General features: G+C 45.4%; 1 protein-coding gene across 2 annotated transcripts in view; it reads right to left on the minus strand.

Annotated features, from left to right (window-relative positions):
* MCUR1 (mitochondrial calcium uniporter regulator 1) overlaps window positions 1-20,686 on the minus strand; it is a 595,058-nt gene that overhangs the window by 468,569 nt on the left and 105,803 nt on the right. For both annotated transcript variants that reach the window (XM_069613550.1, XM_069613549.1), the window contains exon 3: window positions 5,266-5,369. In XM_069613550.1, coding sequence (XP_069469651.1) covers window positions 5,266-5,369 — 104 coding nt within the window. The remainder of the gene's footprint in view (window positions 1-5,265; window positions 5,370-20,686) is intronic.

The following is a 20,686-nucleotide window of genomic DNA, read 5'->3' on the forward strand; positions in this document are numbered from 1 at the left end:
GTCTATGGTGTATTTGCACATTGTGCAAGTCCCACATCTTCTGAAACCTTGTGTTTGTTTAGGTAACCAAGTATTCGAACTCCCAATTTCTAGTATAGGGAGCAGAGATGGACTCAATACATTTTTTATGGTTTTGGCTCGTTTGAAGATTATAGTCGGGTTGTCCTTAATGTAGTTCCTGACGTGTGGGTCCAATTGTAGCAAATGCCAATTCCTTTTTAGGATCTTCCTTAAAATTCCATTATTCTTACAGTAAGTCGTAATGAAAGTCACTTCCTCTGTTTGGTTGTTGATTCTGGTTTTCGTAGTTAGGGTGTCTGCTCTGTTAAGAGCTTTGGCTTTCCTTTGTGCTTTGGCAATAATCTTAGTTCCATATCCTCTGGCCTTAAATCTTCTTGAAAGCAGTTGACATTCTTGCTCAAAAGTTTTTTGTTCCGAACAGTTTCGCCGAGCTCTAATGTATTCTCCACTAGGGATGTTCCTTACAACCGAAGAATGATGACAGCTGGTTGCAAATAAAGTTGAATTAGCCTCTGTAGGCTTCCTGAAGGTCCTAGTCAACAGTTGATTATTTTTCACATAGATATTTAGATCCAGAAAATCTATTTGTTCTTTGCTGGTAATCCCAGTAAATTCAATCCCCATAAGGTTATTATTGGCTCTAGTCTTGAATTGTTCTAACTCCTCTTGTTCACCTTTCCAGATAAGTAACACATCGTCGATATAGCGGGTCCAAAGAATCACATGATCCTGATATATTTCATCTCCATAGATGTGTTTATCCTCATACATTGCCATTGTGAGGTTGGCGAGTGCGGGGGCAAATTTTACTCCCATCGCCACTCCTCTTGTTTGCTGATAAAATTCTCCATTGAAAATGAACACGTTATTTTGCAAAGTTAAAAGTATCATTTCCTTGAGCATGTTAACTGATTGAAATTTTGATGCAGTTTGATTGGAAAATATATAATCTATTGTCTCAAGTGCCGTGTCATGCCTGATGGATGTGTATAATGCCTTTACATCCCATGTGGCTAATATATAATCAAATTCCCATTTGATGGATGCCAATTTATTGATTACAGAAGTTGTGTCCTTCAAAAAAGCTTTGGTCTCAGTGACAATGGGGCTAAGTATATGGTCAATATACTGTGCCATGTTCATTGTTGCCCAATCAATTCCACTCAGGATAGGTCTTCCTTCTGGTACTTTTTCAAAAGCCTTGTGAATTTTTGGCAAAAAATATATTGTGGGTAATGTTGGTTGCTGCATATCTAAAAATGATCTTTCTTCATCTGTGATTAGCCCTTTTCTATGCCAGTTTGTTATGGATTCCCGCAACTCATTTAAGATCTTCTGTTTTGGGTTCCCTTCAAGTTTGTGATAACAAAAAGGAGTATTTAGATGGTTCTCGGCCATTGTTACATAGTCTGCCCTGTTCATAACCACAATTTTTCCTCCTTTATCAGCAGCTTTTATAGTCAAATTTTGATTCTGTTTCAATTCCACCAAAGCTTTTCTTTCTCCTTTGGTCAAATTATCATAATCTTGTTTACTTGGTCTTTTGTGTTTCTTTTTGTCTATGATGTCGTTCAGTTCTTTAGTTACTGCCTTGTAGAAGGTGTCGACCAGGTTGTCTGTGGTTAGTTGTGGAGTAAACTTAGATTTCAGTTTGAGATCCCTCGTTTGGAGACCAGTTTGTTGTATCTTGAGATTCTGTATGGTTTCATGAATCGGTCGATCTGTGGTATCTTGTAATGAACTTAAGAGGTGAATGTTCCTTATATCTTTAATGGTATAGTCACTATCCTCAATGTCGGGTTCTTTGGCATGAAACATCGGAACTTGTGTTGCAAAAAATTTCTTGAGTTTCAATTTTCTAACAAATTTGAACAAGTCTATGTGCACGTTAATTTGGTCAAAGTTGGTGGATGGAGCAAAAGAGAAACCTTTGTTTAGAAGTGCTATATCTTCTGTTTTTAAGTGATATTCTGACAGGTTCAAAATTAAGGTGTCTGTTTGTTCTTCTTGGCTGCTTCTCTTGCTCCTGCTCTTGTCAAACGTCTGAAATCTTCTAGAGCGTCTGGGTGGCCTGTATCCACTGCCCCCTCTCTTGCCCCTCCTCCTGTATTCTGTGTTTGTACATTGATCTGCTGAGGTAATAAAAAACGGACCTGTTTTTGCAAAGTGATTTTGTTGCTTTTCTTGTACCTTCTTATCTGATTTAGAAAACCTTGTCCATCAAGTGTTTTTTCTGATGTTTCTGTCGTTTCTGTTTCCTTAATGTTATCTCCTTCTGATTCTGCATCTGAGCTGCCCGGAGATGTATTTGGTGTACTCTCTCTTGATATCGATTTATTGATTTGTCTATATTTCTCTTGAAAAGTGTAAACTCTATCATCCTGATAATCCCTATTATCACGATGGAATTTACGCATTTTTCTTAATTTGATTTCGTCTTGGTAGTCTTTCAAAATTTCAAACATTTTCTGGTAGTTTTTTTCTTTTGTTGCTTCCAAGGCTTTAGTTTCTGAAATTTCTTTCTTAATTATTTCTATTTGGTCGGTGATTCTCTTATGTTCCCTTGATGCGTGTTCTATTAAAATTTCTAAACTGGTCTGCCGGCCTGCTCCAAAAGCAATACTGACTCTCGCTCCTCACTAAGAAGAAAGCCCACATTAAAGCCTGCGTCACTGCGGCATCTAACAACTCGGCCAACCCCTTTAAAATCTGCAAGGAGATGGCCAATCCTGCTGCAGTCTCTACTTCTCTTGTTCCCTCCCAGGCCCTCTGCGCGGCCCTGGCTTCTCATTTAATCTCTAAAATCCTGTCCACCCTCTCTTCCTCCTTCTCCTTCTCCCTCTACTTTCTCCTCTACCTCTGGCCTCCCTGCGGCCACCTCTCCTCCTCCCTTCTCTGCCTTTCCTCTGTTCACCTCTGACAAGGTTTCTAGACAAGTCTGATTGTCAAAACAGGTTCTTCCCTGTTCTTCCAAAACCATCAAGGACCACATTGACACTGTCGCGCCAGCCTTGGCGGACTTCTGCAATCCCTCTTTCGCCACTGGAACCCCACCACCCGCCCCCTCTGAAGCACTCTCTTGTGCACCCTCTTCTCAAGAAACCCTCAGTCGATTCCTCCTGTCTGGCTAACTATCGCCCGATCTCCATCACTTTTTTCCTGGGCAAACTCTTGGAAAATCTAGCCATCTCCCAGCATAATCTTCACACAATCTGTTGGTTTTCTCCAAGAGCAGCTAGAAGCACGGAAACTGCTCTCCTGAACATCCGTGAAGACCTGCTCTCTAACCTTGATGCTAATCACCTCTCTGCCCTCATCTTACTCGATCTCTCTTCTGCTTGCGACACGGTCAACCATGCCATCTTGCTCAACTGGTTCCGTGATAATCTGGGTATCACTGATCAGGCCCTGGCCTGGCTGATCTCTTTCCTCGCAGACCGACTCTTACAGGTCCAACTTGGGTCCTTCCTCGCTTCTATCTCACTCTCTACCTGTGGTGTTACCCAGGGGTCTAACCTTTCCCCCTAGCTGTTGAACCAATATCTTGCACCTCTCGCCCACCCCATTGCTGCTCTCTGCACCAACTTTTAGTGTTATGCAGACGACACTCAGCTCGCTTTCAAGCTCCCCTCTGCCGCCTCTTCTCCCCCTCTCATGCCCGATTGTCTCCCTGAAATCCAGGAGTGGTGTGCCGACAATGATTGCTGCCTTAATGCCAGTAAGACGGAGATCCTCCTCATCGGCACACCTGCACCTTCTCTTTCCCGTCACTCTCTGGCCAACCTCCCTTGGCCCTCTTCGTTCTCCCACCTGTTAGGCTAAAAACCTCTGGGGCATCTTCAACTCCACACTCGCCTTCTCTCCTCACATTTCTGACGTCTCTAAGAAGTCAAGTTACCAACTGCAACTCCTCAGAGGTATTATTCCTTTACTCACCTTCCCTCAGAAGCTCTCTGTCGCTAGATCTCTGGTTCTCTCTAGGCTGAACTACTGCAACAGCCTCTTTTTAAATCTGCCGGCCTCTACAACTCATCCAGAACAGGACTGCGAGATTTGTCCAAGTCCTCAAACCCAGGGATTGTATCGCTCCAGCCCTGGAATCCCTCCATTAGCTCCCAGTGGCTGCAAGGATCAAGTTCAAGACCCTCTGCATTGTCAACAAGGCCTTCTGGGGCTTTGGTCCGCAATACCTCCAACTCTCTCTTCGGAAATATCTTCCTACTCCTCACCCTCCAACTCCCGGAGGGTCAGCTGCTTCTCCAAGCAACAATTTGGGGGCAGGTCTTTCTCCTCGGCTGGCGCCTCTCTCTGGAACAGCCTCCCTGCCTTTCTGAAACTTGAGCAGAACCATCTCTGGCTCCGGAAGCACATCAAGACCTTCCTCTTTGCTTCCGCCTTCTCTCTTCCTCTCCACTGCTGATCTACTGTCTGACAATGCACTGGTCACCTGGATACCCTCTGAATTCGGGTCCAGGTCCCTGCCTGCCCAGTTGCACACCTGCACTGCCTTCTGGCAACCCTTGCACTTGGGTCTGTATATGCAACCCTACTGACTCCTTACCTGCACTTATTAGACACCTGGTGTCTGCACTTTTACCCTTGCACTTGCCCCCTGCTGACTGCACTACTTGTTTTTATCCTGTGTCTAGCACTTGCCCCCCCACCCCGGCACTTTTACCCTCCCCTGCACTTGTGCAATCTCAGTGTCACTAGGCCTATTAAGATCGCTGTCTTTGTACTCCCTCGGTTTCCCCTCCCTTGCCTCGTCACGCCTTGAAACACTTGTGTATAGGCGTGTTATAAATACCATATCACATCATATCTCAATGTTATATTGTCGTATCCTATATCGATTTTGAAAATATATATCTCCCAGCTCCAACATATTTGTATGTTTTTTCATAATGTCTATTCAGTTAGAAAATGAAACTGAAAAAAATAATATTAAAATAAACACTACCGTTTCAGATTTTGTTAAGGAATGTCAAATACCCATGATCTTTCGTGATGCAATAAAGAAAGACAAATAGTCAGTTTAACATTAAATGTTCAGCCTTCAGCACTTGAATCAGCGATTTGTTTATCAGTCATGCTACATCCCCTTATTTCCTGAGGACATGCATAAACAGAGCACTGAAAAACGTCAATCTCCACACAATCTATCCTGCCTATATAAAAGTAGTCCAGGAGTTTAAGGAACTGAATGTCCTGAGCATTCCTCCACCATCATTGCATATGACTTACCTGCTGTGCTTTGGTCACCATATCCTTGTAAACCCCTTCCATGTTGGTGTCAATGATCTTTATCAATGCAGATTCAATGATCTCTGCTTGCTTGCTAGTGAACCCTGAGTAAATAAAATGAAGGAAACCTCAGAAAAGCATTATGCGGATATGTCAATATCTCAAACTGCGTCAGTTACAACTATAATGCTTCAAGACGTATGAAAAGACCAGGTTAGGACACTAGAATGTGTAGACCAGTGCGCTGATCAATAAAACATATACCTAAAAATAAAGACTACTGCTCAGGATCTCCCTTCAGCAGAATTCACACCACAATATACACAGTCACATTTTTTTACTTATTCATTTGAGGGGGCCTGTATGTGCCACAAAAAGCAGAAGGGTGATTGAATCACCAGAGATAATGGGAGATACTAATTCCCAATGAAGAGTTAGTAGTGGAATGTTGACAATATAGGATTTTTTACAGATACTGCGATTCCGCATGATCATGGACAGAAACATCATTCCTCAATGTGGTTACCGGCACAGAGATGCCACTCACAATAGAATGAACAGGTGGGAAACAAAATACAAATTTGAGATAAAGTATTCAATAGTGCTTTAATATCAATTCATCAGGGATGAGTAGCAAGGCCTGTGCACTTACTAGTACATTGGCATTTGGTGGAACTCTTCCAGGCCTTCTTGTAGAAGTCGACATTGTCTGATCAGGGCAGGACACACCAATCACCTAGCTGCTCAGGAAAACGGTGGGCAAGATCACCAAGGGTGGGTAAAGGTGTTTAAAGTACTCGCTCAGGATTGCTGCATCTTCCTTGATTGCTAAGCACTTGTGGAACATTAAGAATGTGGAGTGGAATGCTTATGGGGGGGGGGTTCTACCTTTGTCAGTTGGAAAAGACCGGATGGGAACATGTATCCGGTGGCTGCCTTCCGAGTATCCTATTTTTTTCACTTACCTGTAAATGAGCAAAGACTCACCTTTTCTACACTACAGAGCCCTGCTTGGTTCCTGCTTAGCCTTCTTTATGCCACAGAAGCTGCATGCTAGAACAATCATCATCCTGACTTGTGTACTCCTAATTCTTAGTGGCCCTCCCCAAAAGCTAATGGGGCGACTGTACTGACAAGATAGAAAAGTGGAGCACATGTCCACAAAATATAAAAGGCGACTAAGCCTAACCCACTTCCTGATGCCCATGTCCCAGCAAGACATCAGTTTCGTTCTCTACCCCACTCTCAATCCTCCACGTGCCTGCCAATAAAAATAAACAGATATGGTGAATGGAGGTCTTAGAGAAAGTAGACTAAAAGTACAATAATCACTAAGGTGAGCAAGTTCTCAATTTCAGTTTGAAGAAAGAAAAACAGACTGTGGGCATAGAATCTCTACCGGCTTAGCAAAGAATGTTGTTCAAAATGATCCTACCAACCAGTTTGCACTTAGAACAAATACTTAACAGGTGGTGCTTATAGTCTAAATGGCTGTTTTTGTCATATGGAGAGGAAAGCCTACAGATGCTGTGGAGTGAAAAAAGTCATAAGGATGGATTGTATTGATGCTGTAGAATACAACAGATAAGCCAATGTGCAATGGAGGCCATGAAAGGTTTCCTCCGTTTAGATCCACTCTGAGTAACAAATAATCTCTTCCAGGATCTGAAGGCTTTAATATAATGCAAAGAAAATGTAAGACCTAATTGTACATCGTAATTGTGAAGGATTCAATAGGAAATCTTCTGGTTTCTCTTTCTGTCCTGCGGAGCTGGAGATATGCACACAGAAGGGGCAAGGAACTGTTGGGAGCACTTCGGCCCTGGCGAAAGCAAACCTTCCTGTTGTCCAAGCACCATATGCAGTGACACAAGAACTGAAGGGAACAAAGCAGACGCAGAAGTGCCAATGCTTTACCTGCTGGTATGTTAGAAGAGAACAAATATGAACAGTGGGGCAACACTTAAAAGGAGAATAGTGTGATCCTTTTTGATATTGGGAGAATGAACCCATAGTCCAGAAAGGGCTGCATATTTCTTCTTGCAACATCCTGCAACAAATGCTCAGGCACTACTGGAGGGGGTGAAGGTGGGGGTTTCAGGGGGCTCTAGCTAATGATGAGTCAGGCATGAAATGTCAGGATTTCAAGAAAATCCTTTCCATCCAGTTGATCCTCCACAATACAGGAGCACAAGGAGTCCAGGGATTATTTTGAAAAGGTGGGATTAAATTGCAAAACCAATGGAGGATCTTTAAGGAGGTTGAGATGTCACATGGGTGGACAAACATCCAGACAATCCCACTAAGGCAAACAGACATCTTAATCTCACCCCCCCCCCCTCCTTAATGGGTCCAGATGGCTTAATCTTCCTGGAGATCAAGATTCTCTAAAGTGAGATACAATTAAAAGGAACTTGGCTAAATCAATTGATCTTTTATAACACGCTAAATAGTGGAGAACAGTTTCTAGGTGTGGGACCGGTACTCTAACTGGTGTTGTTCTGTTTAAGTTACTTCCAATATAAACGCTTTGCTCCGGAGCTGTCCTCCTGGCTCCCTAAAGACTTATTCCTCAGATTCATTGTCCGGGTCAGATGACCTGAAACACTAGCTACGGACCATCTCATGAAGAAGTTCAGTGTTTGGTTTTGGAGATACATCTAGACTCCGGACGGTTTTAGACTGTGTGGGCTCATCTGGGAATGATCCACTATTAGGTTTCTTAGGCAAATCAGACCAAGATCTGGTGTTTGGTGGATTGATAATCTCAGAGGTGTACAAATACTGCAGTGGTCTTAACCCCCTACTTGTTACCCGACTGGAACAGCTTGTCAGGGAAAAAAATAAGAGGCTGTAAAGGAACGCACTGAAAAGAAAAAAAATTAGCATTCCCCTCTTACTTAGTTTAATGTCTCTTGTTAAACTCCTGGCAATAAAATGGAGGGTCGAAAGGTGAAATGATCCAACTATTTATTAAGAATTTAGTGCCCTTAGGAAGTATATATACTCCTAATTTAAGCAGAAAAATACTGAAGTCCAGGCACTTAATTGGTTTTGCCTGTTAAAAAATAACTGCACTAGAAGAGAATAACAAAGCAAAAGTCCATGAGCTGCAAAGACGCCAAGTACTTTGAATTGTGTGTGCAGATAAGGGGTGTATGTGTTTGGGGTAACCAGGATGAGGCGCGCTGTAGCTTAGAAAGTTATTGACACAAAAAAGTTATTAATGTTGCTCTCCTGGACTGCTGCGGTTAATATGGAACTTGAGGTTACCCCTACCTAAGGTTTGACAAAGAAACAACAAATATGTTCCATAAACACGCGCTGTCACATGCACATTATAGTGAGTCAAGTCAAATCACAATGTTCATAGTGTTTTATTCTGTAGTCGATACGACACGTGTTGGTCCTTTTCAAGGCAAAGTATTAAATCTATATTGCACATTTTGTAATAAACATATTGACATTCATTCATGTCTTTATTAAATTGGAAACAATAATGTTTGGGCCATTGACAAAGCCAAGAACAATTTCACACGCCATACCATTACATGAATATGTCACCCAATAATATGTTTCCATCAAACAAAATGATAGCGTTTAAAATTATGTGTAACGAGAAGAAAAAAACAAAACAAAAAGAAATCTGTGTGGAGAACAGCTAAGGAGGACAGGTGGCTGTAGGCCAGCCAGCTTTGAAACCAGGAATCTACAGCAAATATGGGAGTTCATGCAAGCAGGTGAAAATCAAGTGCAGGAAAAGGCACAAGGTGCACAAGGAAAGTTGTGCATAACTAATACCCCCACAGAATGAGCAAAACAAATTTTCCAATAGAGAAGGAACAGGAGTACAAGAGTTGGAGTATGCATTAAGAGAAGAGGGGCCTACAAATGTGTGGGACCGTGCCACAGCTCACATCTTTCATTAATAGGTTGGACAAACACACATTCTGTGACTCAATCCTACTGGCATTGACACACGACTGATCTTGTCGAAAGGAAGCTGGACGCAATGTATAAGGCACTTTTGTTTTAGAAAGAACAGTATCTTGAAGACCAAATGGGGACCTGGAAAGGTCCAGGTAGTTGAAGAGGCAGAATCTGTTAGTCAATCTGATTGTTTCCAGAATAGTCTGCCATTGCTGGATCTTTCTCAAATGTACAAAGGTTTGGGTGAGTGGAATAGAGCGGCAAAGGTCTTCAGAATCCACCTTCACCCCCACATGATCAGAAATTAATGCATTAATCTAGGCCCTTGGCGGTACAGGGAGCAAAAAAGGTTGTGTTTGGTCTTGTGAATGGAAGTGAAAAGATCAAGACTCATTGCCTCAAATGAAGAAGCATGCTCACCACGTCCTACCGCAACTACCAATAAAGTGCTGAATACGTCAGTTTGCTCTGGAGGCTGATTATGAAGATAGATTTGTGGTGGGGAGTTGCACGTCCCTGGACACAGGCCAGGAACACAATCACATTTTTTAAAATGTTTATTTGTGTAGCGCGCAACAGCACGTTGGCATTGTAGCGTTGTTACAGAGGCAAGGTTGCTTAGTTACAACGATGCATACATACAGCATGAGCACTGACAGTAATACAAGAGAGTGTGCACAAGTTAGTCATATAGACAGGTTTTGAGGGCTTTGCGGGACGCAAGGTGGGACGATTCAGCTCTACGGGTATGTGGCAGGGAGTTCCGTTGCCTGGCAGCAATGAAGGGGGAGCTGGCACCACCTGCTTTGTCGCGTTTTGACTCTGGGGATTACGAGTTGGTGGGAATAGGGTGTTCTGGTAGGTCTGGACAAGCCTGCTCGGACTACTTTCTGGGAGCAGTGGGGGGTGGGGGGATGGGGGGGGGGGTTTATATGTGAGGTTGATGCACTTGTGAGTGTTGGCAAGTGTTTTGAATAGGACATGTTCTTTGACATTAACTGCACTAGACATGTTCTCTTTTGGGGATGCTGAGGGCTGCTCAGAGTGCGTTATTCTGGATTATTTGTAGTTTCAGTAGGTTTATTTACGAGGTGCCAACAAAAAGGATGTTGCAGTAGTCCAATCTTGAGCCAATTGTCGCTCTGGCAATGGAGAGGCAATTCTCGGTGGACAGCAATGATTTGGCTGTGTTAAGCAGCTTAGTGGATAGGCTGCAGAGGAAGCAATAGCGCCGACTTGCCGTAACAGAGAGGGTGGTGTCTAGGTAGACCCCTAAGGTCTTCACAGAGGATGAAACGGGAATCTGTATGTTGTCGATTGTTAATGTTGTGTATTGGCCATCTAGTGTTTTTAGGGTTTTCTGGGGCCCTACCAGAAGGATTTCAGTTTTGTCCCGATTGAGGCAGAGCCAATTGGCTGCCTGTCAGGCCTGAATGGTGCAATAGATTGTGTTAAGAGCCTTAGTGGCTGCTTCGTAGTTACCGGAGAGACGGAGGACAACTTGGGTATCATCGTCATAGTTGGTGTAGGCTATGCCGATGGTGTCCAGGATGTCAAACAGTGGCTTGGTAAAAATGTTATAAAGAGTGGGAGAGATGCAATATCCCTGCGTGATGCCACAACAGATGGTGGCGCTGGCCGTGCATGCCTGATCTGAGAACACTCTCATGGCTGTTCCTTCCAGAAATGAGGTGATCCATGCTGTGACTTTGGGTGAGAAGTGAGCTGAGGTGGAGAGTTTATGAGTTTTATGGTCCACTAAATCGAATGCAGTTGAAAAGTCCAAGAGGAGGCATAGTTCGTAGTCGGCATACTTACATAAGGACACTGGTTACCCTGCTTGCCAACATAAAACATATGGCTGTGGTGTTGTCATAGAAGATTGCAGCTCTATTGCTAAAAAGACAGACAGGAGCAAGACTTAACAGAAATCCAGCCTTCTCCATGATGTTGAGGTGGAGAGTCAAGTCTGAAACAGACAAAAGTCTGTTGATTTGCAAGGAAACAAAAGGTGGGCCCGCCATATCAGAGAATCTAAGATTACAGAGAATTCTGGCTATATAAAGAAAACTCTTACTCAAATATGTTCATGGACAATCGACACTGCAGATACCATTCCAGCACATGCAGGAAAGGATGCAACTGAGTGGTTCACATTTCACCCGGTCCCCGTGTGGTGACAACTGAAGCTCAATGCAGTCAGCATGTCCATTCTCCAACATGCTGGACATAAGAAGCCTCCTTCACACGAGGCCATCAAGCCTAAAGTTGTCTGAAACCACCAACCAGTGATAAGGGAATAGGGCTGTGAAATGTCCTGCAAAGCGACAATCCCAACCTAAGATTTGGTGGTGCACGTCCATTCTTTTATATCTATGGGGATCTCAATGAAAGCCAACTGTTGGGCCGAATCTAGTGATGACTTACCTTAGTACACCAAAAGGCAGAGATACAACAGCAGCAAGGATATGATCCGAGTCAGGGAGCGAATAGCTTTTGTGGGTTAAGGTAATGTGCCCTCTCCAACAAGCTTTACAAATATGGGAATAGCCAGATAAACGTCAAGAACATTCTCACAACGTTGTTTGATAACCGAGACCGCTGGTGTGCCAGGGCGATGGAATCTGGGTTCTCGTACTCGCTGGGCTTCCAGAATGTTTAGTGGTGAGGGTCGGCAGAAAGAGAACAGATTTTGAGTCACCCCAGTGGATGAACACAGCCAGGAACCCAGAGGCTGACTCCCTACACCCCGGGACTGGTTCCTAGGATTTACAGGATGCAGGAACAGAGATGCAAGCTGGACCGGGAGGTGGGCTACTGGGCAATGGTAAATCCAGAAGATGAAGGTGAATAGGGTTGCAGTGGCACTTCGGAGGCAGGGGTCACTGTGTAGGAGTTCTGAAAAAAAGGTGCCAATTGAGAGGAACCGGGAGACGGCAGCAAGAGGCGAGGCAATGCAGTCAGAAGACAGGATACTGGTAACCGGAGCAGGGGAGCCAAGGAAGGACGAAATGTCTCTGCGATTACCTAGCTGTCATCCAGAGCTGGATGTTGATAGCCTAGCTCAAACTAAACCCATCCAAGACTAAATTCGTATTCATTGGTATGCCTGCTAAAAAACAACTTGTGCAACAATGGCACAATGATCAGCACCTAGAAGGATTAAATCCATAACTATCAGACTCAGTAAAATCCTTAGGCTTTGCCATTGACAGCAGCCTGTCCTTCCAGGAAAACAGCCAAGAATGCCCAAATAGCCTGGCTCAGAACCACTTCCCATTGAAAAATCAAACCCTTCATCCCGCCGCAAGTCTTCCGGTCAGTAGTTCAGGCATTGGTGGTCTTGCCATTGATGGGTGAAATGCTCTCCCCGACAGGGCTCCCAGCTATTCACTTGGCTCCCCTAAAAGCAGTCCACCATGCAGCAGCGTGTCTTATTACGCGAGCATGGAAATTTGATCAAATCATCCTATGCGAACTACAGAGGCTTCCACTCCAAGCCAGGATACTGTTCACGACTACATGTATCATCTACAAAGCAGTCACGAGTAGCACACAGCATACATGGCGCCCAAGCTATACATATCTGGTGGCACACGCTCCTCGCGCAGCAAACGACCAACCGGCTTGAATCACAATTCGTCCACAAAAAGAGGACCTGTAAACAATCCTTCTCTTGTCATGCCCCCACCCTATGGAACTCTATCCTGTTGTTAGCTCGGAAAGCCCCCACAATTCTTCAATTTAAAAAAACTCTCAAAACGTGGCTCTTTCAAGAACACCCGAGCAAAGACTAATGTCAATGGACGCACATACCAACGCACAGACCACACAGTACTGCGCTACTGTTCAAAAATGGCAGTCCAAATGCTGGCTACCCACACTCTGTACAGCGCTCCGCTGCTCTCGAGCTAGAGCCGCACTTTAAACAATAAAATACAAAATAAAAAAAAGGCAAGCAGGAGGGAGGAACCAGGAGGAACTAGGAATAGACACAGGGAGGAATGGAGAGCAACAGAGGCAAAGAACGGTAGACAAACAGGCTGACAGAGTCCAGGAAACAGGACAAGACAACTGTTAGTGCAGATCGCATTATGACGCGTCTCGTATGGGGAGTGCAGGGGTTACATTCCCAGAAGTGACACCAGAGCTTCCTGTTAGGTCGCTATGGCAACCAATGATGCCTGCCAAAGCACACAAGTGCGAAAGTGCGGTGCCAGACCCTGGTGTACAAGGGATACAGGCAAGGAAGAAACGCCCTTGGTTTGTTATGAGGCTGCTGTCCGACCCGTATGGCTGCTGCCTGCCAAGAACCGAACTGCCGCAGAGTCCCTCGTTCCGCAGCTTGGGCCGACGGTTAACCCTACAACCAGTTAAGTCAAGAGCAAGGCAGTGAAAGCATGGGATGACAATGAATATCACCCTCCTGTCACACCTCGGATTCCTCGGAAAACCGTGTCCCTGCATCAGACCCGACATGCGCCCTTCAACACATGCAAACTCAGTTCTTTTCCAGCCGTTCGGCTGGGGATAAGTCGTTCCTTTGCAGCTCCGTTCCTTCGGCATTTGAAGTTGCCATGGAGATGGACTACAGTGGCTGGTGGTTGCCACAAGACTTCCGATTCCTCAGTACTTCCCCGTGACAAGTGTTCATCTACACCAATGAACACCCAGAGCCTCGTTTCAACTCAGAACTCAAAAGCCTTGTCAACCCCTGCTTCTGTTTTAAGTTAGCTCCCGGCTTGAAGTTCCGTCTTCAGTTCCTTGTGGTTGCCTTACCTCTTATTGTATTCCCTGTGTAGCAAACTCTGCTTTGCTACACGGACTGCTGTTACGCATCCTGGTCTGCCTGACATTCAGTGTACCGAACTCCGCTTTGCTAACACGGACTGCTGCTGTTACACGTCTTGGTCTGCCCGACATTCTGTGTACCGAATCCTGCCTTCTCAACACAAGTTTGTCTCCAAATTCCTGCTTATTGATTTGCTCTCAAAGACTGCCTCCTGCTGCATATCTACATCCTTCTACCACCACCCGGAGTGCTTTCTCCTGCCTACAGGACATTGTATCCAACCTCTGTGCACACGAGGACGCTCTGCAGCCAGTGCACCTCCCCGATCCTAGTGTGCACCTTGTGCCGCCCGGGTCAGCTTTTCCTGTACTAACCTTCCCATTTATTATTTTATCCTGTCATGGTTCTCATCCCCTACAGCATCCTCACGCACACGATCACTTACTACATAAGAACCTACATACTATAGGGGGCACAAGTTCATGGGGATTGGGTGGCGACGACTAGCTATAGGTGCTGCTGTGATGTGGTTTGCCGCGGCTGGAGGACGTCAATGGTTACCCTCGTGGGTTGGGCTGGGCCTGGAAGGTCAGCTGGGCTCATCTGGACGGTGTTGTTGTGCCAACTGTGACTAGTGTCAGAGATGAATGTCTTTCCTGACTTTTTGCCCTAGGGCCACGCACACCGCAGTCATTCAACCCTGCAATATTATCTTCCCTGGTAAATCTTCTAATAGGTTATTCTACAGGTTAATGCAACACAGGAGGAATGCACCTAGAGTGGGGTCTGCTGGCAATTCATCAATACATAGTTACCATCGTGTTGTTGACCGGGTATCAGAGGTCGTGGGGTTGGGTCTCGGGGCATGGGACAGGCGGTCCGTGTTTTGTTAGCAGTCATTATGGATGTGTTCTTGTAATGTTGCCATAATATTGGGTGTCCTAATTTTACTGGGGCCGTTAACCTAAGGTGAGCTGGTGGGTCGTGGAGCCTAAGAAAGGGCGCCTTTGGATCTGTGTTTTAAGGCCGGGGTTTACTGCTGGGTTGTAAATAATTCAGGTGGCAGGCCGTGGCCTTGGGTGCTGCGGGGGAATGTGAATGCTTGAAGCGGCTCCAGCCGAGTTGGGGGAGGTGGAGCAGGGCAGCACAGGCCTCCGCTTTTTTGTCTGGCCGGCTTCACTGGGAGGAAGGGGGAATGGCCTTGCGTGTGCTCGCAAAGGTATTTTCCTCGTGTGTTGCAGACTTTAGGCGGAAGAGACAAACATTCATATAATATACAAAACTCATTGAGTCTTTCCAAAGCTCACGTTTTTGACATTGCTAGTGCCATCCATATGGCCAATTTGGGCACATTACTTGTACACTACATTTTTAACAACTACAACATTTTGTTATATGCTTATACATACACCGTAAGTGAGGTAGTAGTAAGGTTGGTGGAGCATGCAGGAACAACCCGCCACTGAGACTGGCAGCAGTGGCACAGAGGGCTTGGACACACATGTGGTGCATTTTCGTGCACCCCTTACATGAGCCCTCAACATGGTTAAATTTGTTTTCCTTTGCACTCTAGCAGCAATAGTTCAGTTTTGGCGCGGGACCGTGGGGTACAGTCTTCTTGATAACACACAACATGAAAAACCACTGGGACGCTTTTACCATTTGCGCATAGCTACAGGGATGTGGGTGCTTCATCCCTGATGTCATATGAGCACCCATTCTGCCATTTACATATATTTTACAGGTATTTTAGTCAGAGAGGTTGTGGGGAGAACGCTTTCATCACAGGTGGTTTGCTCATTAGTATTTGGGGACTTTGCTTTTGTCAGGGGACCATCGTACAGTTCTTTTCCACCCAGGCCCTGCTGGCCGGGTCATGCTGGAAACAGCGATACACTGCGGAAGGTGAAATGTTACAGTGTTGGTATCTAACACTAGCTCATGTCCGTCTGTTTGTGGGAACGGGCTCTTAGCGGATCTGCCAGGGAGCTGTGGCAACAGGGATAAGTGACACTCTCCAAGGGTGGGGGCCGCGCTGCGGTGCACAGGGCTCAAGCCATTTTTATTAGACAAGATGGTTTCCAGGGCCTAGCTAAATTGAGCAGGTTTGGTCAATGTCTTCAGCCAGTGCCCCACCCACCACCTGGGCCTTGGTGGCAGGAAAGACAACTGATGAGCCATGAACCTCACCGGGGGAGAAAAGGCATGGGAGGGGGGTCTCCTGGACCAGTCCTCCCATACATTTCCCCCCTTTCGTTACTTAAGTAACGAATACTTTAAATCCTCCAACCTCCTGCACTCTTCCTCGTCAGCTATAGCGTCATCCCATGCAGGGGTGCCTTTTATGGGCATCCATGCCCTGCACACCCCTCGCAGGCTTTCACCTCTCCTAGCATATTCATCTGTGGTACAGGTCAGATATATACAACCGCTCTCCCCTTCTAGGTCCACCCACACTTCCTCATACCATTCAAGTACCCGGGGCTCTTTAATTGTAGTGTGCCATAACTTATCTACTATATCCTTGTCGGGGTATATGGGCACCATCTGGAATCTTGACGTGTAATCTGTTCCCGTTTGTACCTGTGCTTCCTGCATAGTTTGTATTGTACCGCGGGCGTTGCCCATTGTCACCATCATCATTGCACCATTCAGCACTGCGTTGGCACAACATCGAAGACCCACCTGGCATAGGCAAAAAATGAAAAGGAGGAACACTACAGCCGGCATCAAAAACTTGACAGTCATTCCCAGCCATGATGGGTCCCAGGAGAATATATTGTCGAACCATGTACTTTCTTCTGCTCCACCTTCCATTCTCATTCTTTCTCCTAGGTTATGTACTGCTTCGATCACATGGGACAGGGAGCCGTTATCTGCGTCTTCAGAAGGTACGAAAGTGCAGCAGGCACTTCCAATTTTTCGGCAAACACCTCCGTCCATTGCTGTCAACAGGTCCAAGACATACCTGTTCTGCATGGTCATTAGCCGTAGTGCTCGCAGTTCCACTTTTATTATGTTAAACCCTTCTTCAGTATCATTTGCCAGTTGGATCAGTTCCCAACGTGTGATTTGGAGCCACTTTGCATTTGCACGTGCCTGGATGCTTGGGGCGAGTGAGGCAAAGAAAGTTTCTGCAGAGCTGAATAATCAATATTTATCCGGGATCTGTGCCAGCAGTTCTGAAGATGCTTTTGATATGTAGTTCGATCGTCTGTTTCGGGACAGCGCCCCTTCTTTGTTTCCGGAGGACAGGACTTATACTTGTGATTCTGCAGTTGGTTGGGCCCCACTCTGTTGAGGTTTTCCTCGCGTCTCCTTACCCCCATCAATGTGGCTTTCCGGGATTACCATTAGCGCGGGGTGCAGGGTGGCCAATGAACAGCTGCCACCCCAGGATTGTGGGAGGTGTAGGTATGCTTGGTTGCCACATACCCAATACGTATCCATTAGGGCCGCTGTCCCTTTTCTCATATCTGGGATGGTGAGGGTCTTGTTACAGTTCTTGTTTGCCCCCATGGTGGTTCTCCAGTCTCCCTTGAAACACAGTTCATAGTTGATTTCTTTCTGCAGCTTGAAGGGTTTTTCGATGGCCGTTACCCAAGTCAATTTTGAGATGCGTTCCTTCCATATGGGTGTGCATGTCTCTTCTATCCATTGCAGTTTCTCTGGTGCCACACCCCGCAGTGCTTCAGCCTTGCACATTATTTCTTCGTCCTTCCACTTGTTGTCCGAAAAAAGTGTCCCTTGTATTATAAAAAATGGCTCCTCCAAACATACCACTCCTACTGCCTTTGGGTAACAGGTCTTTTCGTTCTGCAGCATCCTAAAAGTCACCTCATGTGCCTGGAAGGTGTTCTTAGTCCTGCACAACGTGAGATGAAGGAGAAACTGGGCATCGACAATAGGCAACTCTTTGGGTAACAATACTTTGGGTGTACCAGAAGCATGGGGAATGAGGGAGCAAACATAACAGCTCTCGCTCGTTGTTTGCTTAGCCGTTGCACTCATGTCCGCATACCATTTATTTGTCTGGTGGGGGTGTCTTGGGTCTTCCATTTTGTCTAGTCCTAACCCATAATATTCATCATACTTTCTCCTGCCCGCCTCCCTTTTCCGTCTGTTATTTCTTTTTCTAAGGTATTTCCCAGCCTCAGGGGCGATGGACAGTGTGGGCCCCCCTTTCTCCCTCTCGCCCCCCTTTGCCCAATTATCATATAATATTTCATATCTCGCTGTCATTTCTTCATTCTCTTTCTTCGTGCTATCTAGCAGTGTGTTTTTGGTTACGGGAGCGGGCCGGCTGGTGGGGGTGTTATATAACCAGGATATAGCAGAGGGGTTAGGATCATTTAGATTGCGGCCATTGTAATTAGATACCTTTGGCGGGGAAATTTTGCTGTTTTGCATTTTTCCCTGCAGACCTTCATTATGCGAGATAGCAACATTGGATAGTGTCGTGTAATATCCCCATACCAGTTTAGTTCCATTCCATACCAAAAAAATCACCTTCTTTAGTATTTACAATTGCTGTTTCATTTGTCACATTAGTCCCGTTAATCCCTCCCCCCTCGTTCATCTCGATAGAGATGAACGCTATGAACCAATACGTAACCAGGCCAAACATAATTGTAAAAAATAATGTAATGCATATTGACAATCCACACTCATACGAATATCTACATCTCTCAGCTAAGAATTCTCTATATCTAATAAATCTATCCGTTGCAGGCGGCCCGTTAGTTGCCATGGTAGTTCCTGTTTGAGATATAAAAGTGCATTAGGTGCATGCATGTAAACTTTGTTGGCACTACCAGTGCCAAGATATCATGGAAGGGGAATAGGATTGGGCAGGGGAGGGGGGTTGGGATGTACAGAGAAGGGAGCATACGACATACGCAATCTTTCCATTATTATTTTACACATAAACCCATTATTATTATTTTTTTTTTGCAATCCTTCATTATTATAGATAACCTGTAATATAATGTTTTTTCGTTAACAATTTTCTCTGGCATGTATACTTCATTCACACACATTTTTGTATTCACTCATTATTTTCATTAGCATTGTTTGCTGTTGTCTGTGCCTCCTCGTCCACCTCTTCCTGCACACTATTATATGCTTTTCGTACATCTGTCAAATGTATCCAGTACTTGAGGCCCTTGACTTTTACAGCCGTAGGGGTGCAAAATACCACTTCATATGGTCCGTGGAACATTCCACCGGCGCACAAAGCTCCGGACATAAATTAATTCTCCCGGTATCAGTTGTACCGGTGTTTCAGGTTCCGTAAGGGACTCCGTTGTGTTCCCGTCTTCCCTTGTGAATGGTGGTGAGAGCTGCTTTGATATTGCGCGCGCTGCCCTAGTTAGCTTTTTTAGGTATTCTGTGAACTCATCTCCCAATATTGCGGCGCTTCTGTGCGCGTCTGAGTGTTGATGCAGTGGGGAGTTTGCTGTGTGCATTCGTCTCCCTGTCACGATTTTGTGCAGGGACAAATGGTGGTCCTTGCTTGGCTGATTCCTCAGCTCAAACAGCGCAAGGGGCAAACAGTAAATCCAGTTTTTCTTTAATGAGAAACACAATTTGGACAGTCTCCCTTTTAGCAGTCCGTTCATCTTTTCTACCACGCCATTACTTTGAGGATGATAAATCGAGCACAATTTATGTTTTATTCCCAATAATGTCGTCACTTCTTTGAAGAGCTCGTTCACGAAGTGAGTGCCGTTGTCTGAGCGAATTACGTCGCAAATTCCCCAGTGCGGGAATACTTCCCTTACTAAGAACTTTGCAGTGCTTTTAGCATCAGGTCGTGCACATGGGCCTGCTTCCACCCACCTCGAGAATGGGCACACAACCACAATCATGTAGCGTGCCCCATTACACCTTTCTCCCATATCTGCGTAGTCAATATGCAACTCCCTGAAGGGTCCTACTGGTTTTGGAATTGTTTCCCCTGAGTGTACGTAACGTCATCCCAGAATTGTATATCTGGCACTTTGTGCACTCCACTGTCAATCTTGATACGTGTTCCTGGAGACACGGCACAAACCAGTCTTCTTGTATTTCTGCTGCAATGTGTTGTTTGCTGGAAAGTGTAATTGCTGAAACGCTATTTCTAATAGCTTGACTGGCATTACCACTTTCCCTGAATTAGTTTGTCGCCATAGTAAGTCTGTTGCTGATTGACTACACCCTCGTTTTACCCACATCATCTTTTCATCGCCACTTGCTCCTTCCTGTAGCTCTAGTATTTGTGATATGGGCATCACATTGTACCCTTCTGGGAGCTCTTTGTCTTGTGCTGCAGCACGTACTCACCTATTTCATGTTTTTCAAAGTATGAGGCTTCCTTGGCAGCAGCGTCCCGCTGCCCGTTCCCCAAAGACACAACGTCTGTGTTGGACGTATGTGCTTGCCACTTCACTATTGCTACCACTGTTGGATCTCGTAGGGCCTCAATTAACTCCTTCAGCAATTCTGCGTGTTGCACTGGAGTCCCATCTGCTCTTCGAAACCCCCTCCGCCCCCATCTTGCCAGACCTCCATGTACTGTGGTCATGTTAGCTGAATCTGTGTATATTGTTACTGCACACCCTTTAGCTGCATGTAGTGCTTCTATTAATGCAATGAGCTCTGCTGCCTGTGCTGAGAAATGGGATGGAAGGCGATACTGCACTAGTGTCTCATACTCAC

The sequence above is a fragment of the Ambystoma mexicanum genome, chromosome 5p (genome assembly GCF_040938575.1).
Source record: "Ambystoma mexicanum isolate Mex_15411 chromosome 5p, UKY_AmexF1_1, whole genome shotgun sequence".
Classification (NCBI taxonomy): Eukaryota; Metazoa; Chordata; class Amphibia; order Caudata; family Ambystomatidae; genus Ambystoma; species Ambystoma mexicanum.